Source organism: Melospiza melodia, chromosome 6 (genome assembly GCF_035770615.1).
Source record: "Melospiza melodia melodia isolate bMelMel2 chromosome 6, bMelMel2.pri, whole genome shotgun sequence".
Taxonomy (NCBI): Eukaryota; Metazoa; Chordata; class Aves; order Passeriformes; family Passerellidae; genus Melospiza; species Melospiza melodia.
Window position 1 is genome coordinate 11,112,328 of NC_086199.1, and position 24,880 is coordinate 11,137,207.

General features: G+C 45.8%; 2 protein-coding genes across 8 annotated transcripts in view; one reads left to right on the top strand and one right to left on the bottom strand.

The window, feature by feature from the left end:
• The first annotated feature begins 2,920 nt into the window (after positions 1-2,920).
• ANKRD9 (ankyrin repeat domain 9) lies at positions 2,921-4,148 on the top strand. Its single transcript, XM_063159926.1, has one exon. It carries the CDS (start codon positions 2,960-2,962, stop codon positions 3,833-3,835), a length of 876 nt encoding a protein of 291 aa, XP_063015996.1. The 5' UTR covers positions 2,921-2,959; the 3' UTR covers positions 3,836-4,148.
• A 15,531-nt stretch (positions 4,149-19,679) lies between these two features.
• Positions 19,680-24,880, bottom strand: part of TECPR2 (tectonin beta-propeller repeat containing 2) — a 43,199-nt gene continuing 37,998 nt past the window's right edge. For 3 of the 7 annotated variants that reach the window (XM_063159929.1, XM_063159927.1, XM_063159928.1), the window contains 3 exons: positions 23,341-23,482; positions 22,181-22,330; positions 21,396-21,919 (listed from right to left, as the gene is read on the bottom strand). In XM_063159929.1, coding sequence (XP_063015999.1) covers positions 21,762-21,919; positions 22,181-22,330; positions 23,341-23,482 — 450 coding nt within the window. In that variant the 3' untranslated portion in view covers positions 21,396-21,761. Of the gene's footprint in view, positions 20,403-21,395; positions 21,920-22,180; positions 22,331-23,340; positions 23,483-24,880 lie in introns of those variants that run through there. The other 4 variants (XR_010028256.1, XR_010028254.1, XR_010028253.1 and 1 more) reach the window with 4 other exon arrangements.

Here is a 24,880-nt window from a genome sequence, read left to right on the forward strand (position 1 = left end):
TACTCACCAGCTGCAAGGCTGAAAGGACTTGGCATGCTCTGGCCTATTTTTAAGCCAGTCCTGGGGCCAAAGAACACTATGGTTGTAACCGTTCCCACCACCTCCATAGGAGAGCTTGGCCTGTGAACAATGCTCCCACTTCTACACCAAAGACATTAATTTCCCATGAAAAAGCCAGTTTGGCTTTGCTACTGTGCTAAAATGCCTTGCCTTTTGGGCTCTGACTTGCCCAGGTATATGTGCAGGATGAGTAGAAAGGGCTGGGCAACCTGACATCACCACACTGGACATCCAAATCAAAGGCAAAGTCCTAGCAACAGCTGGAAAAGGATTTGGGATTCTCATCAGGGCATCCCCCAGAGCAGGACGCACACGGAGATGTGGTGGGTACCACTACCATCAGCAATGGGCAGCAAGGCACGGGCAGACAGAAAGGAAGGGCTGCAGAAGGGTTTTAAACCATTTCTTTCAGTCCTGCATTTTGGTAGAAATTATCAATCCATGGCTGCAGTGACAGGACGTGACTGACAGGTCAGTGCCCTGGTGGCAGCAGGGAGCGGTGGAGCAGCTGCCTTTAATGGGTTTTCAGCTGGAATCGGAAGCAAGCAGTGAAAGAGGATTTTCTGTGCCGTGGCTGACATCCAGGAGCTGCGGTGGATCCGCAGGGATCCTCCGATGACGAATTGTGCTGACAAACGCTGGACGTAATTCTCCCCAGCAAAGCAGATCAGTGGATGTTATCCTTCTTCTATTCTCTTCCCTCAGATGTGGTCAGCAAGAGTTTTTAAGTGTGACAGTGTCCTGCCCAGCTCCCCCACGTACCTGCACCCCCTCACAGATCCCCGGGGTTTGCTGTGAACATTTCTTGGCAGGGAAGAAGTTACAAAGCAAAGCAAGCACAGTTTAGGCTTTGTTTCCCTGGCTGAATGGGCGTTCAGAAGAGGCACAACAAAGGGGATGGCTGTTCCTCGCCAGCTTCTTACTCATCATGGTCATCAGGACAGTTTGGTAGCATGATGTGGTCCCCCTTCCTGCCTCCCCAGTCAGCTTCCCAGAGGGAGCTGCGGGGAAGCAGAGCATTTCAGCCCCTGTCTGGTGACCCCCCTCAGTGTGCACAAGTGTTTCCATTCCAGCAGCAAAGAGCAGCAGTGGGACAACTCCAAGGACACAGAAATCAGAGCTGTGGCCTGTAAACCCATCAGCAAATGGCATTGCCCACCTGCAGATGCCAGAGTCTGATCTTCCTGATTGAGAGGACAATGGCTGCAAGAGGGGGAGACACTGGGGCCAAACACACAGAGGAAGAGGGAAATGGTCTCAGGGGGTCAAGGATGGAGCAGATCCCAGTATTTGCTATCAGTAAGGAGGCCTTATGAGAGAGCAGATCCCAGCAAAGCAGCACTTGCTTTCCCAGTGTGTGACTGTACACGTGCATTTCAGGGCCAAGTGACTGCAGGTGCCCAAGGGGAGCCCCTGGTGCAGGGCTGTGGGCAGTGCTGGACTCACCCCCCACCATGATCATCTCCCTGCTCTTCTGTAGCCTAAAACCTGAAAGGTGTCTGTCAGAGGGAACGGCTGCAGGCAAATGTCACTCTCTGGAGACGTCCCAGAGACACAAGTTTAGCAACAAGCACGTGTGCACACACGTGTGCTGGCCGAAGGGCAGGGCCAGGTCCCCGCCCGAGCCACCCACAGGGGCCAAGAACTGGCACAGGCCAGGCTGGGCCCTGCCAGGGCGGGCACGGGGGTGTGACACCGCCTGCCCCGGCACACGTGTAGCCGGGCACTGCCCGTCTGCAGAGGCCGGGTGTCCCACAGCCGCCGGGCACGGTTCCTCTGTGGCCCAGACACCGTGTGCCCTTGACCCATGAGTGTGTCCCGGATCCCGCAGGCTCAGGATCCCATGGCCCCGGGATTCTGCGCCCTCTGCATCCCTTAGTCCCAGGGCCCCACACCCCAGGACACCATGTACCTGGGCTCCATCCCTTTGGGACCCCAGAGCCCGGCACTGCTGGGACCTCATACCCCCGGGAACCCCGATCCCTACGCCCCTGGGACCCCACACGCCCGTACTTCAGGAACCCCATGTCCCTGTGCTCTCCCGCTCCTGGAAGCCCCGGTTCCTACGCCGGGACCCCGCTGCCCGCGGCCCCCGCCCCGCGGCATTCCCGCCCCGCCCCCGCGGGACTCCGAGCCCTCAGCCAAGTTTCTTGGAACTTTGCCTCCCGTGACGCACGCGCCGGCGCCGGGCCCCGTCCTCCCGGCGCAGCCAATGGGCGGCCGGGGCGCCGGGGCGGCGGCCAATCGGCGTTGGCCGGACAGTTCCCCGGTCCTGACCGACCTTCACCGCCCGGGCGGGGGGGCCATAAAAGGGCCCCGCGGCGGCGCGCGGCGCTCCCGCCTCCCGCCCCTCCACTGCGGCGGACACCGCACGGGCGGCACCGCGGGACCGGCGGGGAGGTGAGCCGGGAGCGGGGGCAGGGAGACAGGCCGTTCCCGTGTACCGAGCCCTGTTCGCCAGGGATATGGGTGTGCTGTGCACTGCCGGGAGGCCGTTCCCTTGTAGCGGGTCTCCGTGCACGGGAAGGAGGGTGTCCAGTGCACCGCGGGGAGGCCGTTTCCCCGTACCGGGTTCCCGTGCGCCAGGGACATGGGCGTCCTGTGCGCTGAGGAGAGGCCATTTCCTTGTACCGGGGACACGGGTGTCCCGTGCAGCGGGAGCGGGGACGGACAGAGGGAGGGAGGGAGGGATGGCGATGCCGTGCTCCGGGTGTCTCCTGCACCAGGGTGTCGCGCCGGCTCGCTGTCCCCTGCACCGGCAGGGAGGCGGGCGGGCCAACCCTGCGAGCCCCGGAAGGAGCGCGGGGAGCCCCGGCCGCCCGGCACTGACCGCCCGTCCGCTCCCGCAGGTCCGGGCCGATGGTGGGAGGCAGCCCCCGGCGGAGCCCGGCCGCACGCCATGCCCTGGAGCGTCCGCTGGGTCGGCGGCTGCGGCGCCCAGTCCCAGAAGCAGTGCAAGAAATCCTCCTTCGCCTTCTACCAGGCGGTGCGGGACCTGCTGCCCGTCTGGTTCCTGGAGGACATGCGGACCATGGAGGTGTTCCACTGGGAGGACGGGGGCAAGGTGAGCGTCTACTCGCCCTCGGAGGCGCTGCTCTACGCGCTGGTGCACGACCACCAGCCCTACGCCCGGCACCTGCTCACTAAGTTCCCCCAGAGCGCCCTGGCCGTGCCCAGCCAGAGCTTCAGCTGCTGCCAGTCGGCCCCGCACCTGGCCATGGCCGTGCGCTACAACCGCGTCCGGGTGCTCTTCCGAATCCTCAAGGCCATCCAGACCTTGCCGCCGGCGGACAGAGCCGCCCACCTGGACCGGCAGGGCTGCAGCCGCGTGGAGGGCGGCAAGACAGCGCTGCACACGGCCTGCGAACTGGTGCGGCCCGAGTGCCTGCTGCTGCTGCTGGGGCACGGCGCGGCGCCCTGCCTGCGGGACAGCGCCGGGAACACCCCCCTGGACACCCTGCTGCAGCAGATCTCCCACACGCCCGCCGCCAACATGCGTGCCAAGCTCCTCTGCCTCGACTGCCTCTTCTTCTTCGTGCCTCAGGACCTCGAGTTTGCAATGAAACAGCAACTGTTGGACAACCGGCGGCAGTGGCAGGAGCTCCTGGGAGAGAGCAGGTTCCAGTGCCTGGTGGGCTTAGCTCCCCCGTCGCTGTTTGTCGGAGCCATGCGTGTCTTGATCAGGACCATTGCACCTGAGCACTTCCCAGAGGCTCTGGATAATCTGCCTCTGCCTCATTTTCTAAAGCCTTTGGACTTGAAACTGGAGAGCTAGAGGGGTGGTACGAGAGCCTCCTGCTCACCTGACAGAAATAGACTTGTGCTAAAAATGTATCATTATACAAAGCTGCTAATGCAGTGGCCAAGTATCTGTTTTACTGAGAACAGTATTTTTTAAAAGAATTGTATCTGGCACTTTAAAATATATTTTATTTAAAGATCCTTGTGGTGAGGTGAGGGCCATGCTGCATTTTATAAAGATGTTCTATGGCATGTACAAATGAGGGTTTGGGGAAGGATATATTTGTAAATACATCCGAATAAACCGGTGGCAGATGTGATCAAAATACAAAACAAGCAACTGAAAACCCTGGAGTGGCATGTGCCTTGGAAAAGGGTGTGCAGGGTGGGGGAGTATCTTTTTGTTAGGATTTCCCTGTTACATAAGCCTTGTCCTGGAACAGGATGACTCCTTTTTTTACAGCTCTCCTAATACATCTTGGCAGAGATGCTGGGTTTTTTTAAAGGCACAGATGAAAACTTCCTCGTCTTGTACACAAGACCAAAGAGAAGCCAGATACTGTTACAACTTCCCTAAACAAGGCTGCCAAGGATGTGCATGTGAACAAAATGTATTTTAAAATATGCATAAATAACAGTTGGCTTCCTTGTAAAGTTGTCTCTTTTCTCCCTGGAGGGCCAAGGTGTTTGTTGTCAGGCAGAGAGAGATGGAGCACACGTGTTGCTGTGGCCAGAAATGTACCTGCCCTGGCCAGGCTGGCTCCTGCAGCCCCTCTGTGTGCTTGCTGCAGGGTGAGGAGGTAGCACAGGGCAGGAGGGGCAGCTGCTGGTCCCAGGGCATGTAAGGAGGTGTGACAATGGCCCAGGATCCTAGACCATGGCTTTTTCTATGGATTCCGGCCACTCCACTGCCACTCCCATCAGTGTGTGATGGCTCAGGTTCAGCTGAGAGCACCATGACAGTCTTGGTGTTCATTCTAGGTGCCAGAGCAGTAGCTTAGATACCCAAACTTTCCCCAGCTATCCCTTCTGAGATGCTTCAAGGTAGAAACCACATCCTCACATCAAAAAGCCCTTTAGGGGTAATGTCCTGCTTCCAACACTTTCTACCAAGCAAAGGGTACAGCTTCAGTTCCTTGCCCTGCAGCCTTTCCTCTTCAGCGAATGCCCTGTGTGACTGGCACTGCCCCTGTGTGCTCTGCAGGGAGCTGTGCTGGCTCCCTCAGCCCTGCAGTGATAGTGATCTCCTAGGACACAGCACTGAGCCTTGGCTCTGTTCTTGGAAGTTGTCATTGAAACTGGAGGGTTTTGTTTCAAGGCTTAAATTCATAGCCAGGGAGCTGTTTGCCACTTGAACTATTTCAGGACTGCTGTTCACTCCAGGGTCATCAAGGAATTGGTGTGCTTAGGAGAGAAGAGCTATGGTCAAGGCACAAATTTCTTTATTCAGTAATTAATTTTGGTTAAGGATCAAAAAAGCCACAGAATTAAGCACTGTAAGCTGTTCATGTTTCAGCAGAACAAAGTGGCATTTAATCTAAAATAATCTCCATACTGCATGCACAATAAAAGATAAGCCATGCTTCTGAAAATGGAGAAGAAACAGAAAGAAGATTGCTATTCTTAGCCTGATAGCACTGAAAATGTTTCCTAGAAGAGAAAATGTTCCTTTTTCCTAAGAAACGAAGCTGATAGCTCAAACCTATTACCATGGGAAATTCAAATCCCTTGCTGGAAAACATGGAAAAATTCTAACTGTTCTCTTCAGCTTCCTTGTTGGTTATAAAAATACAGAAATCGAGAGAACTAATCCTCATCTTCCAAATCTAGCCATTTAAAAAAAAAATCTATTTTGCTACACTATTCATTGGAGTATCTGTTCCCCATTGCTTCTGTAACAATGGTGTGGAAGAAACATCTTTCCAAACAGACAAGTAGTAAAGGAGTCAGGTCCAACTTGCACATGGCAAAGTTTCCAAGGTGAGGTGGGGGAAGAGACGGAGCAGGGGGTGGGACAGAATGTTTATCAGCTCTGCTGACAAAGACATAACGAGATTCAGCAGTAGGGGGGAGTTGGTTGGTTGGTTGAACTGGAAAACACTCCTGCTCCCAAGCTGTGAGGGTAATTACACCCTGGAACAGCACAACAGGCTGGGCAGGATACCCCACACCTTCAGATGAGCCCTTTGACAAAACACCAATGCAAAGGCTGTCCTGTGACCCTCTGGAGCCTTCCCACCACTCTGTAATTAACTTCAACAAACAGAACTGATCCCCTCAGCCTGCTGGGATGGGTGCAGAGCCAGCTGCCTGCTGTGCCCTTCCTGTTATTCTGGGACAGGATCACACTTGGGGCTCAGCCCACGCTGGGGTGGCTCTGCCCAGGGTCCCCACCAGCCCTGGCTGTGTGTGGCTTGGTGAGGTCTGCCATGCTTCATCTGGAGAGGAACTGGGGGCAAAACAACCAGTGAGCACATGGATCATTTCCCCAGCTGGGTCCAGGCTTGTTTTTCAGAGAGAGTCACAGCTTGCAAAAAAGGTTGGGGCTTCTTGGCATAGGAAACAAAAGTCTTTTGTTTGTAGACCAAGCAATAGCATCATCATCTTTCCTTAGACTGACCTGCCAGCACATCTCTGTCTTCTGCCATCTTTAGGGCACAGTGGAGTGCAGACTCCACAGCCCATTCAGTTTTCCATCTCTTGGAGAAGGCTACCAACAAGAATACCAAGAAGTGCCAGCTGCATCATCACTGACAAGCTTAAAAAAGCAAACATGGGCAGTGATTATGTCACTGCAGAAGAGAACTGTGGTGCTAGAGCCAGGAAGCTGCCACAAAGGTGTGAGAAAGAAGATTCACAAAGTCCTAACACCATGGGAGCAGAGAGGTAAGGAGATAAAACTTAAAAGCTTCTGTCTTACCTGCATATGTTACTGTTGTCACACATGGAAATTACTCATCCATAGGAAATGCTTTCCAAAAGCAGGCAAGACAGTAGATAGAACCAGCATTCCTGAAAAGCTTGGTTAGAGTCAGTCCCCTAAAAAACTACCTTCTGCCAGGAGACAGTGATGAAATCTGATAAATATGTCCCATGGGTTGCTCAAGCACTTTCAAACCAAAATATTCAGATACTACCCACCTTGTGGTTTTATTTGCAGTGACAGTGAATGAAGCATTTTCATTCAGAAAGCAAGGGGAGGGAGGAAGTACTGAGTTAGTTTTGACTCTGCAACTGACTCCTCTGTGCAGTTCCCTAAGTTTAGCTTGCCTAGAGTCTGCTGAAGGAGATGAAGTCTACTGTAATTTTGGGTAACTTGTTTAAAAGATGGGTTTGTGCTCTTTAACAGTCTTCTTTCATCCTGGCACAGAGGCAAGGAAAGAGAGAGACTAGAAAGGGGCCAGGGTGCCAGGTTTGTTTCCTAATTTCCTATTTGTCCTATGTCTGGTGTCCAAGCCATATGGGTTTTTGATTTGCAGTATAAGAAATCTACTGACATCAGCAGATCCTTGTGCATTGCATCATCCCATCCAGGCAAACAAGGCACTTGTGCCATGTGCTTAATATTTAAAGAGCACTGTAAATCCTTGCAAACCAAGTTTCATAAGATTTAAGTTAATAACAGGACTTCCATCCCTGCCTGGTGTGAGCACATGTCTGAGGCTACATAAACATTAATTCCCAGGCTGGTTTCAGTGGTCTCTCCTCCTCCACCTGTAATGTGTGAAAAGGAGGTTCTGCTTTTGACTTGCTCAGACCACATAAAATTGTCCTCTATTACCAGGAATCTCCCCTGTGGTGCTGCAAGGCTGCTGCTTGCACTGATTTACTCCTGCCCTTCCCACCACCCAGGAACAGGAGCACGTGGAGCACAAGAGTGGAAGGAGCTGAGCTCCCCCACAAAACCCAACTCAGCAGGAAACACAAATACAGTTTGCAAAAACATCAGAGATCCCTCCCTGCTGCTACAAGAAATGGAACCAAGTTCAGCTGGGGTACCAAGATTGCCCCCACTTGCCCTGATGACCTCTGAATTGACCAGTATCTGTTTGCCCAGTGGTTTAGTTGATAAATGAAAAAAAAAAAAAAATCACATAAATCAACAAAGCTAATTTCAGAAGCCTCAAACAAAGAGACTCTCATCATGTTTAGGAATTACTGCTAAAGCCAGGAGAGCCTGGTTATCTAATGACCCAGGCCAGCAGTTCTTAACATTGAACTTATCACATCTGATTGATTTACAGTATCTGTTATAAATCCAACTTTACTTTATTGATTTTTAAACTATGGTGCATCTAAGGCTCTCTGAAGAACCTGTAGCTAAGTCAAACAAGGGTCCCATCCAGCAAACCTTGATTTCTCATCTCTCCCTAAACCCCAAAACATCCCCTGCCATCAATTCGATAAGAAAAATATTCTTTTCCTAATACAAATGTGAGAGTTGACCAAAATGGATCTGAATCAGCAAAGAGAAAGGCAGAGACAATTCAGAGAAGCAAGGAAGGCAGAGAAGGATTTTGATCTGTCCCACACTTGAGCTTTCTGAGCAAGGTTTTAGCAAGTCTGAGCCAGTAATTCAGGATCCTGTGTGAGCTCCAGACCCTCCAGCCATTGCAAGGTTACATCCCCTGTACTGCCAATCTACTGGGAAGCAGAACAAATCAACACTTCTCCTTCAGGAAAGCAAATGAGGCCTGAAAAGGTCAATTCCCCAGTTCAGGAGCCATGGCAAGACACCTGCATGCCTGGGATGTGAGGGGTGACCATGGACCAGTCTCCCCTTCCCTGTGCTCCCCAGCTGAGGCAAACACTGGGACAGTGCATTCCATGGGCCTCAACAGGGAGATGAACAATTAATGCTGGACAAGTCCTTCCCAGGAAAGGGGAAAGCAGTGGAAAGAGGCCAAGGAGAGAGAGACTTCCAGGCAGAAAGGACCTAGCTCAGCCAGGACAGGGAGCAGCTTCCAGCACCTTCCCTGCACAGTGTTGAGTGCCACAGCTGCCCTGGCCCAGTCTCATGGCTCTGAGGGCACATGGGCTGATGGGCTCTGCTCCCAGCACTGGCCAGGCTGGGGACACAGACCTTGACTCTCTTTGGAAAACTGGGCAGCCCCATCTTCTCTCTCAGCCAGCAAAGCAACTTTGCCCAAAATCGTCCCTCTGCTCCTTTGTTCCAGTCCCAGCGGTAATTACTGTTTTGATGTAAGGGGTGGTTTTTGTCATCATGCTCTTAATATTCAGGCTTTATTTTATAATCATTAGGGGATTTTTCTTTTTAGCCATGCAAGTAAATTGTAATAAACATGTACTACATCACATTCCTATTTTTAATGTGATGTCACTTTCCTGACAATGTTTGAGGCAGCATTTTAGAACAAAGGCTAAAAGGATAAGTAATTTCTAACTCACAGCAAGAGAGAGAATGAAATCCCTTGAGGAGCTCAGTTTCTGAACATGCTTTCCTCAAAACCATCTGCTAGTGCTCTCCTGCTCTCTCCCACTCCTGCAATAGGGACAGCTATTGATGGTTAGTGACTCAAAGTGACAAGGCAGAGGGATGCAGACTCTCACACTGATTTCAGTCCCTTGCTAATGCCATGCCCAGCCAGGGCTGTGGCCAAAGGCAGGCTGGATAAAATTCCCCAGCTGGTAAAGGACAATCTGAACAATGCCTTGTCCACTTTTTCTGTGAGGAGAGGGGCACATCACTTCTGGTAACATCTGCAGGCTCTCCCAGCAGGAGCAGGACTGGGACCTTAAGGGCCCCAGAGCTCAGGAAAACTGCTGGAAGCACTGTAGAGCCAGAGAACCATGGCAGAGCTCTCAGTGCTCTGGGAAAAACACTCTCATGCCACTGGGAAGAACGTGGCACTCCCTTGGGTTTGCCTGCTCGTTCAGATGCCCAAGGTTTGACTCAGCTTTGCTGCTGCCTCATTTTCCCCATCAACATCTGTGGTTAGACCAGAAATGCCCTGGCAGAAAAACACCTTCTGAGACAGCCCTGAGCTAAGAGCTACTGGGACAGCAGAGCAGGTGAGTCACTCACTGAGTCACTCAGCAGGTAGAATATTTTGAAGGATAAAACCAGGTAATTTCCTTCAAAGTGAAATGCCAGCTACCTATCACCCAGGCTGCCTTCACTGTGGAGAACATCAGGTGAGGTGTTGGAGCTCTGTACAACACCCTGGCCAGCGACAAGCAATTCACATCCAGCATCATCCTCCCAACCTTCATGACAGGTCAGCTAGCTACCATCCCATCAGCCAGGGCTGTGGTATCAAGCTCTAGGTGAAAGACTCAAGGTGTAATTCCTCATAATCCTTTGCTCCAGTCACTCTGGTCTGTATGAGACCATAATTCCTCCTGAGAGTCACCACCCCAGACTGGGTGTGCAGAGGGAGGCACTCCACCCTCCACTCTTTCTGTCAGCAACAAACTCCTCCCTCCAGCACAGGCTGTCCCCACACTCCTGTCTGCCACTGAGCCCTCCCAGCACTTCCAGCCCTGCTCTCAGGAAGCACAGGAAGCTCACTACTGTAGGGGCCTGAGTAAATATATGTATTGTAAATATATGAATGGCAGTAAAAGATCTCTGTATTGTATTAGTGACCCTGCCCTGATTCTAGTTATTGTAAATGGGCTGCAGCTGTGATGTCCTTGATTGGGCAGCAGCTGTAGCCCATGGAGGTAACTGAGATAAAAGGGGGCGGGGTGGTCAGGGAGAGCCTTGGAGAGGAGCCCTGACTGAGAAGCAACAACACCACTGCTGTGAAGATCTGCTGTGAGAAAACTGCCCAGAAGGTATGAGACTCTGGAAATATGATACACAACAATATGAATACAACACACTACCAGCATGGCAGTGGGCAAAGAGCATCCAGGCTGTCCTGCACCGTTCAGGACACTGGGTGTGCCCCAGCTCCCCAGTGAGGTCAGGCCCCTGTGGAAGCACAGGGCAGGAGGCACCTGGGGCTTTGGGAACACAGCACTGGGGCCAAGCACCACAACACTGCACCATGAATGCAGTGAGAACCTGAGTCCCTTTGGTCCCACATGGCACCAGCTGTGCTTACACACAGGCTTAGACAAGCCTGTGGTACTGAGCCCCTGCCCACATGATGAACAGCCAGCCCACAGCACATCTCCTTTTGCCAGTTCAGAGAGATATAGGGCAGTTAAATTCCAGCTTCTGAGGTCAAACTTTTCCAGAGTAACATCAGCAAACATCCTTATCAGTAATATCTGCAAATATTCTTATCACCAGAGGTCTCTGGCTAAGTATTGCCTTTAACTCTTTAACTCCTAAAGTCTCCCAGGCCCCCACAACACAAGGCAGACAGCAGCAGACCTTGCCCTGCAGCAGGCAGCTGCAAACAGCATTTTTGCTGGTACCAGCCCAGGGCTGTCAGGCAGGTGTTTCTATTGCACAGCTGAGCCCCATGGGGCTAAAGAAGAACCACAATGCTCTGCTCTAACAGCACCACTCTCACGTGTTCCCATCCTCTTTCCACTTCAGCTGAATGATGGGGGAGGAAAAATGGGGAACAAATTACTCTGCTAGCCCTGACAGTGAGGGAGTAATTTTCCAAGCTAGAGCCAAACAGAAGAGGGAAGAACTGACACAGAGCTTGGCTCTGCCCACCTCCAGCTCAGAAAGAAAAGCTCTGCTGAGCAAATGCTGTGCCTTTCAGAGGGTGCTAAGCAGCACTGAGTGCTCACTCTGGGAGGTAATAAGTCCCAGCTGGTACACTGGATCTGCATCTATTCACCTTTTCAGCATTTGCAGTTCATGCATGGGAAGTGGCACTGTGCTGTACCAAACCAAGGACACAGAGCTGAGAGGGTATTCGGAAGTCTTTTGTTCCAGAATCAAAAGAAGCCTTTCCTGCCTCCTACTTGGGATTTGATGCTTTAGAAACTGGTTGCTCAGATACCAAACAAATCTTGTGTAGATTCCCTATTAAAACAAAAGCATAGAAATTTATGTAACCAAATCCCTGCTTTGGACTGTGACCTTACCAGGCCCTATTCATTAATTAGACTACACTGAAGCTTTACTCAGATCCAAACCTGACACAGGTGCAGCTCACTCCACAGGACACACCCTTGCTCATGGGACACATACCAAACATGCTGCTTCAATCCCATGTTGACCACAGGTGACCTTGACATTAAATACAGTGTGGCAGAAAGAGATGTCCTGCTTCTCTCTGTTAGATGCTGTCTGTGAAGAAAAAAGCAAGTTTGGCTATCCAAGCCAATGAATTTCAGCTCAGCTGGCAGAAGGGCTGCATCCCCTGTGACAGCAAGTCTTGAGCTCTGACCCTGAAGAAAACCCATGTCCTTTGTGATATGAAAACATGAAACTAGCACAGTGCTCCTGGCGTTTCCACCTGCCTTCCCAGCTCCCAAGCCTCTGCAAGAGAGCTCTTTATGGGTTAATGGGAAAACACAGCTCTCCTGGTCTGTGGCTCACTTACCTGCTGCTGTAGGATGCATCATGGTACTCTCAAGCCCACAGCCTCAGTGTAAGCTCAGTGCCTGACATCCTGCTGAACTGGGTAGTGAGGCTCACCTCACTCACCTCACTCTGGTTTGCTCCTTTCTGAGAGGCCTCTGGGAACTGCCTGACCTGTCAGTCTGTCAGCAGCAAACCTTCAATTCCTCTTTCCTGTCTGCCTGCTCTCCTTCTCAATCTGCCTTTAGGTAAAGATAAGTTTACTGCAGATTTACCACAATAAATACATGAGATGTCTGGGTTTGGGGAACATTACCAGGTAATAAATAAAAGGGACAGCTCAGGCCTGCTGAAGTCAAAGACTGACACTACCCATGAGTATCCTCTTGTGGAGGGATCACCTCTGTGGAGAAAGACTATTGGAAACCAGCACCTAGAGCCTAACTAAAATATATTTACTACACAAGTCTAACCATTTGGCTTTTACAAGTCCCCCATATTGTTGTAATGTCAAATCATCAGTGGTCAAAGGAATCTTTCTTATTTTTGTTCATGACATACTGATTCTGAAAATAAAAAGACCAACCCAACCCCCAGATATGTCACATCTCTTACAGGTGATGTCACATGTTATGAGCCTGCTGGTGGCATTGCTTTTTTGCCTCTGCTACAATAAACAGCACTGTTTTCACACAGGCCATCAATAAGCCCTGAATGTTCTCGTGGATAAGAGAAGTGCTGGAGGACTGATGTGCAAAACTGCTGTGTGTTCACAGCACCAAATGACTGTACAGGCCATTCACTGATGAGCTGGACTCAGTGATCCTTGTGGGTCTCTTCCAACTCATATTATTATTCTGTGATTCTGTGAAAATGACATCAAGGAAGATGCACTCATCCTTCACCTTCAGAATTCCTGACTTTCTGCTAACATCATTCAGATCTAGCAAGCAGAACATGAGGGACATAAAAGTACTTTAAGAAGTGAAAACAAGGTGATACCACCTACATAGAAGAATCAAGCAAAGCAACAGAACATTAAAAGGCTCTGACAGACAGATGTTCTTATTCTTTTATCTAATTACAGAGTTTGGTCCCTTTGTCCAATGTTAAATGCTTTATGGAATGGAACTGCAACCATTTCCTGACAACAGCACACCCTAATAAGTCTTATGATAAGGAAATGCTTCCTGACATTAAGCCTGTTTCTTCTTTCCTCATTCATCTTCCACAGGTCAGAATTACTCTCCTCAACATTCCCTGAAATCATCATTTTACTTCCACTTACCCTAGCAACCACAGATTAAGGCAGGTGTTCTTTCACGGCTCTTCCACTCCCATCCCTGCCCCCCTTCCCAAGGAGGAGCATTATCTCTGCTCATACTGGCTTGTCAGAATGTCCCTTCTGAAATCCAGGTGTTTCCAGCTGTTTGCAGTAACCTTGATGTGAACACATCAATATCAGAGGGAAACAAGTCACATTAGCACTGTGCAATGCAATGCAAAAGACTTCCCCCCACACCAGGAACAAAGCTGCAAATATTACCCAGAACTACTACCACAGGCCTCCTGTGACTTGGCTATCTTTTGAAAAGATATGCTCCTATTTCCCAATCAGTGGCATAAAATGGCTTCCAAAGATATTACTTTTCTGTGTGGACTGCAGCAGAGGCATTGGGATAAAGAGAGGGGAAAAAATGGTTCCTTCCCCAAGTGTCATCCGTATTAAAATTTTACGAGTCACTGCCAAAGAAGAAAGACTATCACATTATAGAAAGAAGATCCACTTGTTTTGCAAAATCACTTGCTTGGGATGGCTTCCAAAAACATCTTACTTGGCTGAACATAAGCAGAGTTGCCTCTGGAGATGTTATATGGCAAAGCCTTACAGGCAAAGCCTATTAATAATATTCCTGAAGCCTTTCCAGGGTCCATTGTAGTGAAAGCTTTACCATGAATAAGGACTAAAAACGAAAGACAAACACTCCAGTATTCCCTACTTGCCTGGCTGTGCTTTCACAAAATATTTTTTTTCAAAATAGTAAAAAAAAAGGTTTTGTTTTTTCCCTAGTCAGCGTGGGTTATAACTGTGGCCAGTATTTCCTGGGCTTTACATGAGAACTGAATTCAGATAATCTTAATTGGGAAAACAGCTGAATATAAGTCAAGAGATCAACAATATCAGTGCTAATAAAAATAAACTCACATTTCTTTTATTTTTTGGGGAGAAAGCAATGTTCATATTCCCACTGCAGCAGTGTTTCTGGAGCAGTGATTCTCCAAGATGCTTCATCAGGCACTGCCAAGTGGATGGACCACATTTGTTTACAGAAGCATACAACTTCTGTGGTGCTTTCTATTAAAAACTAGATGGAAAAAATGCAGGAAAATCTACAAGAAAGTTTAAGTGGTGACCCAGGTCAACTTACTCAAGAATTTGGGAATAGCTATTTTAAATCTACTCACTCTGAACAAGCTGTACTTGTAAAACTGAGAGTAACAAAAAGTGAGAATCTTGACTGCAAAATGCAAACAGGGTAAGAATTTGCAAATCATCTGGGTGAGAGGCCTAATTGTTGAGTCCATTAGACACTGAATTTTAAAAGTACCCATCTCAAGGTCAGAGATGGGTGCTTGTGGAAAATTACTGTCACTTAATATCCTAAAATAATCATAGATGGTAAATACAACACAGGCTGCACTGCTCCCCTCAATATTTAACTTTTAAAACTAAAAACTGCATGAAATATGATGAAATTCACCCTGAGAGAGCATGAACAAAGTTGTATTTGTAATAACAACTTATCAGGGATGCAATTTGTGTCTCTTGTGCTGATGTGTTCCACCCTGGCTGACTTGGGAACTCTAGCAGGGAACACTAGACTTAAAGCAAGAATCCTTAGAGACAGACCTAAAAACCCACCCATTTGTCCAGATCTGCAAAAGATTCCTCTTATCCCCCACAGAGGCTGGCAAGACTCACCAGGGAGGGAATCCTGTGAGGGGATGAGCCTGCCCATGCTGCCCAGAACAAATGTGCTGAGGGAGACTCGGAAGTCTGAGCTCTTGGCTGTACAGTTCTGCAGAAACATTGTTATTCTTAAGGTCCCTGAAGCTGACAGCAAGATAGATGCCAACCTGCTTCTAAAAGTGGCTCTGAGAAATCACTGGCTGCATGATTGTGACACTCAGGGATTGAATGAAGCATGGCCTTTTAAGTGGAAGATGAGCTCACCTTGCTTGGTATGCTTTGAAAATTCACCTGGGAAAATATGGCATCTTTCACCCATTTAAGAAAAAACCCCAAACATCTGTTCCCTTCCACCTCAGAAGTCTTCTATTAAAATCAGGTTTAAGAAGTCACTACACTGTAAGCAGCCAGCAATGGTGAAAAACATACTGCAGAGGACTAAGGACAAGGTTAAAGCTGACACAAAACCCAGCTGGTTTAAACTCTGTGTTTTTATTAAAATTGAAGCTAAAGTAGGAGGAGCTGCTTCACTACATCCCTGGACCTCAGCTCCCACCCTACAGCAATTAGAAACGGCAAGATGGGGGGAAGGAAAGAAGGTGCCATACACAACACTGTTTACTTCAAAGGATTGGCTCTATATGGGCATCATGTAGACACATGAAAGGACAGGAGAAAGATCTCCCCACTAAGCAAAGAACAGTATGAAAAGCCATCAGCAGGCCTTAAAAGCAGGGAGATTCAGCTCCCCAGTGCATCCATTCCAAGCAGAGACAAACACAGGTTTCAGATTTTTTTGTAGCTGTTTTAAACATGCCCCATGTTGGCCGTATTTTAAGTAACCAGCTAATGAGACCTGAAGCCCAACAGATCTCCTACACAGGTACCTATGGCATCAATGTTAATATTTAACAAGGGCACCATTATTATTACAGCAATTACAAAGAGAACCAACAGTGCTAAACATGTTATTGCAAAGTGTTACACTGATCATTTACCAGGCTCTCCTAAACTTAAAAGGTCTGACTTTCCCCACAGCACCATGGAACAAAGTGCAGGTCCATTGCTTCACATGTTTTTGTCCCCAATTTGGAGTGCTGGGTGTGGCTCACAGAGGGAACAGACCCTCGACCATCTGTTGAGGCACAAAACGGATTTAGCAAGACAAGCGTGGGAGCTGAGCAAGTAAAATCTCAGTCATTCTAGCAATTACCCTCCTTACTTTGCACTTCCCATGATCAGCTGGCTGGTCTGTTCCCTAGAACAACCAGGGATTGTGGGGTTTCTTGCTGGCAGCTGCAGTTTTTTCCCTGCAGCCCAAGCAAATTCAATCTCTGTGGTACATCCCCCTGCTCTGCAGCGAGGCACACGTGCCAGGAATTCTGCTGGGGGCTTCCCTGGAACTTTCCTCCCAGCCTTATTTTTTTTTTCTGGGAGAGATCTAGTTAGCTTGATCTTTCATCTGACCCAACAGAGCTTAGCTAAATTCATCCAGCCCACATTTAGAGAAAAATACAGCAGCATGGAGTCATCTGTTGAGTATTCTCGTGACTCCTCAGCAAGGAGTCATCTGTTGAGTATTCTCATTTCATGCTTCAAGAGATGTTAACACCTGTGTCACTTCTCCATCCCATACACCAGATACCTCTGCACACCTTTAACAGCAGAGAGCTCTCAGCAAAGGCTCCCACACTGATTAGACAGCAGGTCCACTGAATACAAATAAAGCACTGTCACTTGTGCAAACCCAAGATGGTAAGCACAGGATGGTAATAAAATTCTGTACACATCTTTAGGTACATTTTCCCTGGATATGAGATTCAAAACACAAGTGTTGTAAATGGAAGTCTCCTTCCTTTATCTGCTCTAAGTGTATCTCAGCTGAGGTTATGAGAAAAGTATATTAAAATGGAAAAAACAAGTCACTGGTTTCTTCAGTATCAGAAATAGTGAATAATGTTTGAAAGATTAATTCATAACTGCAGCTCCACTCAGTGAAATTCAGCTGTGTACTATTCAATTCCTCTATCAGAATCACAGGCTATAAAAATCCCTGTATTTAAAAGTAATTTCTGAGGGCCAAAATGGAAAAGGCATTTTCCCCTTAAAATACATTTTTCATATTTTATTATCATTGTTATCATCTTTTACAGAACAAAAATCAAAGCTTTTATATATGTACATATACATATATAAAAAGTCCACCATCCATAAGAACACAAAGATTCTCAAACAGATCTTTACTTTTTCTATGCTTTTTTTCTTCCACTAGCACCAAGAAGGATTTTAACCTTATGGCTAATACAACAATTTGATAGATATATTTAAATAGATTTCAAGTCAGGTAGACTCAAAGACCAAAGGAGCCACCATGGTAATTTCACTCAGCTTTTTGTGTGATACCAGCCACAGAACATTCTAAAACATTTCCTGCACTAAACCCAAATCTCACTTCCCATCTCAATTTCAAGCAATGAGAAATCCATAACTGATAAACCAAGATATTGCTATAGCAGACTAGGGAGATAATTTCATTCATCCAGACATTTTAATCTTTATTGGTAGAGCTCTGGTTGTAGTAATTCACAAAAGATAATGACTGCAACTCAACTTTCGCTTTCCAGTAATTAAAATACAGTCCTATATATTACAAGTTCTCTTCTGTCCTGATGTGAGAGTGGTAAACTACAATAACTCATTATCAAAAATCAGGGTGATCTACCTTGTTTGGCACAGGATCCATCAGTCTTTCCCAGCTTGCCACCATAATACTGTTTCCAACATGTAACCTTGGCTTTCAGGAAGGCTGCAAGAGGAATAACAGCTGGAAATACAGCTGGAAATCTCAATCCAGTCTTACCTTTCTACTCCTGACAGCAGGGATGGGATGTAGACAGGGCCAGTTAGTGTAAAATCTGGACATCTGAGAATTTACACCAAAGTAATGAGGAGAACTCCATACCTTCATAAACAATTTATGCTTCACTAATTGCTAATTGACCAGGATAAGCCATAGGCATACAAGCACTTGAATTTCAAGCCTTTATACTCAGAACAGCATTTATTGAAAAGGTGTATCAAGCTTGTTCCTTGAAATCTACCCAGAACTGGCTGAAACAATAGCAAAAGCTCCCTCAGTATATGGAGTTTCAAGAGAAAAGCAAAAAAATAAATCAATGTCACACAAGTCTGAAACAATCCATAAGTGCTTTTGAAATGCCTGGCAGAACCCATCTATTGAAAAGTAATGCAGGGGAGTTATGGGGTTCTGATGTTCACAGGTGTGTGGGAAGAAGGGGGGATGATCCTGGTCTATTCCATCAGACACTCTTGGAACAGGTAATGGAGGCTGAAGACTTGTGAAACTTTGTACTGCACAAATAAAGTATGTTTAGACAATGACCCAAGTTCATAATTAAATGCTTCTCATTGTAATGTTCCTCATAGTAGCACTGTTTCACATCAACACTTCTACTACCTTACCTAAGGAATTAGAATATTTTCTTTGACACTTGTTAGTGAAAGACTTTCTCTGTACCATTTAACATGATCCTATCGATTTTTATCGCTGTGAGACAAAGAAAACCGTGAGTTTCTCATCTGTCTACAATAGCTGGTTTCACAACAACTCATCACAAACATCTTCCTTAAGCTGTGACATCAGGATTACTCCTGCACAATAGCAAGGAGCCAGTGCTGTAAGGAGAATACCATTTCCCTGCAGGGGTCAGAGAAGCAGCTGAACCAGTTTGTCAAGATAAAAGCCATGATAATTAGCAAGGACACTGCCATCTGAATCTGAACAGGATTCCTGGGGCTGGAAGTGTGTTTAAGAGTCAGAAGCCTCATTAATCACGGTTACATTCTCTTGTGTGAAGTTACCCAGGTCCCCACTCAGCCAGGAAACAGCTCTCTCTTTTGGGAAGCAAAGCCAAGGTGCTCTCTCTTAAACCCCAGCTGCAGTTCCAGTAAAATGCCAGAAACACAGGAAGTCCTCAGATAATGAATAATTCAAGGAAGGGTGCAGTTACAGCACACGTGGTACAATCACCATTTTCTGCTGCACCATTTTCTAGCTGGAACCACAAATGTATATTTTTCACTGACAGCTAAAATATTCCAGATGCAATTTTTGTTCAGCATGCAAGGAAAGAAATTTGTTTCCTTCTATTACAGCAAGACTATCTTAATATGGATGCAACAAGCTTAACATTCAAATGAGAGACATGTTTAATTGTCCTTGCTTAATGATGAACATTTTGCTGGCTTCACACCTCCGTCACAATTTTAAAAAATAGATAAAATAAACTTCACAGTATTCAGGTCCTTACATTGTCATTACCATGTTGTCTGGGGCAACATTAGGGCACAGTCTTTCACAACAGAAAGACTGTCAGACATAGAGAATTCTCTTGTACATCACACAAAAGATGAGTCTTACCACAGTAATTTATTTCTTAAAAATCTAATTTATTGCACTTTGTCTTAAAGCACAAACAAAACCAAAAACCTAAATACAGAAATAAAAGTAAAAAAACCCATCCTAATTTTGTTGAAACTACCCTGAAAAGTAGTCTGTAAGAGCTCTTGACACCAATAGAATATTAACGACCATAGCAAGGAACAGTATTATACAGTAAATAAACAACTAGCAAGCTCAAACCATTACTAAGATGACTTTGAAAAATGTAATACAAAAGTGTCACTATTAAATAATGCCATTGTACTTGAGCATCTGGTGCTTGGAGGGCACAGAGAAGTTGTTCTTTCTCATGTCCTTTCTCCAAAGTGATTGACTCAGGAGTTGCCACAAGATACTTTTAAGCTGAATTTCAGCTTCCTTGGGGTCCTCAAGACACCAAGCTAGGCTTGCATAAAACAGACTGGGTTACTTCACAAGCTGATTCCATTACCATCCACTTCCAGACAGGCTAAAAGAATCCCTCTGGGGTGATCTCTGTATAGAGATGAGACAGCAAAGAAGCAAACAATCTGTAAAAGGGAATTAAATCTGTCCTTCCTGTAGGACTGAGATTCAACTGAGAACTGTAAGCCAATGCCACAAGTGCTACTAAAAAAAAAAAACCAAGATAACTTTTCTCTCCCCCAATTCACATTCTCACCTTGCACCATGTTTGTTCCAAGTTTAGTGCAGTACACGCATGAACTATTCTGAAAGAGAACAGAGGTTAAAAAGAAAACACATCCTTCGCCATTTGTGTTATGTTCTGAAAACAGAAACATCCCCACTTTTCAACTCTTGGCCTTTCCTGAAGCTGGCTCTTTTACAGTATTGGTTAGCAGCTGCTTAAAACATTCTGATGATTTATAAGCTTTGAACAAACACAAAATAACTCCTCCGCCTACATACTGAACTCAGGTTCTCTCATCTATAGTTCTATTGCTTAAAAAAGATGAGGTATCTTTCCAAGAAGATTTAGTATAAAGAAAAATAAACTGCAATGATTAACTTAGGTTACTTCCCAGTTCATCACATACTCCTGTTGCAACATCTGTTAAGTATAAGACACTTCAAAATTTAGCTAACATAGCTAAAAATCAGAATATTGTTAAGTATTTTCTCACAATATCACAATTTTAAATGGGATAGGTAGGTAATTCTATCAATTACCATTTTATTCTTAACAAATTTAAGTTTGGCACTCAAAACAATATGAGTCCAAATGTTAAAGCACTGGCTGGAGGCACAAATACAGCACAACAGGAATTATGAAAGCTGCCTTGTACATTCCTGCTTTGTACTACAAACTCAACAAGCAACCTCTTCTTATTCCAAACTGGGACTCACCCCCAAAACTCTTGTCAGCTTCCTGATGGTTATGGAAATGGGCAAAAGTCCCCCTGATATTAGATGTAATCCAAACCTCTACCTCGTGAATGAAGCCAAATTATGAACAAAATTTCTGGAAATGGAAGGTTAGTATAGCCTCACAATTATTTATATGGAAATGGATCAAATTAAATTCATTCTAACAATACTGAGTAATCATTATATTCTCAGATCTTACTAAGAAATACTTCACCATATTTTCTTCCATGCTGCAATGAAAAATAATTCTAAATATATGTACAAGAGTCAAGGAGTAATCCCATCAGTATGGTATGGAGTTCCAAATACAAGAAGAAATTGAGAAATGCTTGATGTTTCCACTGTAGAGAAATATTTAATGCAACATAATTCCTTCTCAAAATCAGTACATTAGTTGCATGCTGTTGTGAAGTATTCACTTTCATTGCTAGTAAGGTTAACTGAAAAGTTATATTTCCAAAGGAGCTTTTACAGTAGTATGGTATAACAACTGCAGTATGCCACACCTAAAGAGTCTCCCAAAAGATTATGTAACAAACATTAGAACTCACAGCTTGGGGCTATTTAACAGGTCAGTTTTCCAATACAAAAGTGCTAATATCACAGGTCCAATGAGTGGCTTTTAGATCCAATATTCTGTACATACATTACAGAAATTCTGTCCTCCTGTTTTTTTCACTGCTTCACAAGCTTGACAGACTTCATATCACTTCCCATTCATCTTCCAGATCATCAGGGTGAAGCAGAACAGAAGTGTCATTATTTTTCTGCAAACTATGGGAATGGCTAAAGGTCTTAGTCAGGCGCTGGAGCAGAGATCCAGAAGTACTGACCGCCCACAGTTCATCTAGAGGGGTCACTGCAAAGCACAAATTATCCATCTTTTAATTACAGTAGTAGCTTCCAATTCTAAAGACTGAATAAATAATATTTGGATCTGTTTTCACAATTATAGCCCGAGAAGGTTTTTACTAATGTGATAAAAACGCCCTTGGTGAAACACAGTGCGTGTGGCTCTCCCTGCACATGGCCAGCTTGAGCACCATCAGGTAGAGCTCAAAGCCGACTCAAAGCAGACATCCCAACGTTTTGGACACACTGCCATGCAGAACCAACTTGCCTGTTAAACGTGAGACATTCCCAGGAATCTTTTTCCAGTAGTCTCCTGCGGGGTTCTTGTCGGTGACGCCGTAGCGGCGAGCGACGTCTCCGTTGGGGCAGCGCGCCCACACCGTCCTGGCACTCAGAGCCAGCTGGCAGGCCTGCAAACCTGCAGGGATTGCACATGAGCAGGGAAGAACCAGGCTGTCCTGCACTCCAAATACACTTGCAGGAAGTACTCTAAGAGCAGACTATAATACTTTTTATATGTTCTTACTATCAAGACTATAATAGTTTTTATATACTCTTACATGAAGCATCGATGAACAAAAAAAGGTTTTTAACTGCAGACTTGGCACTTCCTGCATCTATTGGCCATAAGGGTTATCCCAACATGGAAATAATTTGTTGTGTGGCCAGAGTCACAAGCAACATCCAATTAGAGGACCTTCATAACATGCTTTTGGAGCCCCCACTGCATGTGACTACCACATGGGGAACAAGCCAACAATTACAATCTTAATTTGTCTAAAAATGGTTAATATTACAGACATTGTGGACTCTTGCCCTCTCTTCACAAGAGTACTCTGCAACTAAGTGCCATGAGTTAATGCAGTGACAAGTCTTTAAAAAGCAGATAGTGTCAATGCACAGTTATTCAGAAGGAAACAAAATTTAGTTTTATTTAAAGGCAAGGCAAAAGTGTAATCCACAACATTTCCAAACCTAATCCACAACATATCCAGCACACAGGATTAGTAGAAAGATGTGAGAAATAGTGTAAGGTTTTTGTTACCCACATCTAGGTAAGAAACCTCATGTGATATCACAATTAAATATAAAACCCCCCCAGCACAACAGTCTCCCTACTGCTTAGGAATTCTGCTTTAGTTTTAATTGAAAGGGAACTGTACCACTTACTAATTGAGTGGCAGCAGCCTGAAATAACACATCATAAATTCATTTAAAAAATCGTATTTCTCCCAGTTAACTACTCAGTGTTTTTAAGTAAAACCAAGGTCCTCTTCAAAAAATAACCCTTATCAATCACTTGATTGAAAAAAAAAATAAGCATTACTATCTAATTTAAAAAGCAACAAGAAAAAAAGAAAACCTGAATGAAACAAAACCACTGAGAAAATGGCAGAAGCAACAAGGAACTGATGCATTAATTTTTACCTGGTACATGTTCCCAGTCAGTGCCTACAGGCATTTCATCTGTAATTCCAACTCGTACATGGACATTCCATTTGCTATCAATTGCCCACAACATCTGATCATTTGGACTTGAATGAATGCTGACCAAGTTGATTCCTACTGGCTATAAAAATTAAGCATAGTATTTAAACTTTGCACTACTGTATCTTTGTACTATTGTAGCATTTGTTTTTCACAGAAGTACACAAGAGCAGTAAAATATTTACCAGATACTAAAAACAGGGGGACATGTATCTGATATTTTATGTGTTATTGTACACAATTATCCATTTTCCAAGAACTTTAGCCCTTTGTAAGTGCAAAAGGAACATGAATGAATGTATCATTACTCATAGTGATATTAATATTTAAAGTTCAGTATTCAAGTCTAATAGTGTTAGTATTTACTTAACCACTGCTATTCCAATCAAATACAGTTTGAACTACAAGCTGGAAAAAGGAGCTCTTCCAATGAAATGCACAAAATGCAGTATGTTCCTCTTGCCTGACAGAAAGTTTTCCTAACATTAATAAACCTGCACTTTATTTCTAAGCATATTCTAAAGCAGTACATTTCTACAGTCTGAATGTCTCCTCTTTGCAATTAAATGATGATCTGCCTTCTTTCCTGTACTCCATTCCACAGGAATACCCCCATGGAACTCGCTGCAGAGCGCTGCAGTACTGGAGCACCTCACCTGCAGGAGAGGATCCACACCACTACCCACTGGCAATCACAAGTGAAACACACTTCCCATTCTGCTCCCAGGCATGTCCTCACTCCACCTGCTTCTACAGAGATTTGCCTTAACTACTGTTCAAAATCAGTGGCACTGATGTAACATCATGACTTTGTAGCAAAACCTACCATCCAATCAGGTTGGATGATTGCAAATATCCTGCAAAACATGGACTTTGAATAAAACATGGTTATTAAAGAAAAAAAAAGTTTTTCTCCACACCAGCCTAGTAAAGGCACTGCAGAAGACAGTATGATGTCTGAAGTACATCATCTCCTCACAAAGCAGCACTGCATTCTCTGCTTTAGCCTCATGGGCGTAAGCTGAAATTCCAGAGTACTAAATAGAAGAGCAAGTAGCTGTCTGTATGTATAAACCAAGGGATACAGAAGCATGATCTGCATGTATACACAAGCACACAGCCCAGTCCCAGATGGGCTTTCTGTGTACATAACAGTTACCTGCTTTGGTTCTGCTTTTAAAACTTTGGTGCTGACTTGGGCCTGACCAAGCTACAGCCAAGTCTGACTTGCATCACCAAATCAATCCTGTCTATTCAGGTTTCAAGGCCCCTGACAGACAATCTTCTCATGTTTTTCCTCTCATTAGGTATTTGCCCTTTGTTGGAAGCCTGAGGCTGGTAGAGCCTTGATCAAGTGTTTACTTGTGGTCACAGTAAATTCACAAGTGGCTGCAGTTTGAACACTTAAAAGTAAAGCCACTAATTGTCTTGAAAAGCACTGACTTCATAGAACACCACCTGCTTAACAACTTTCAGATTG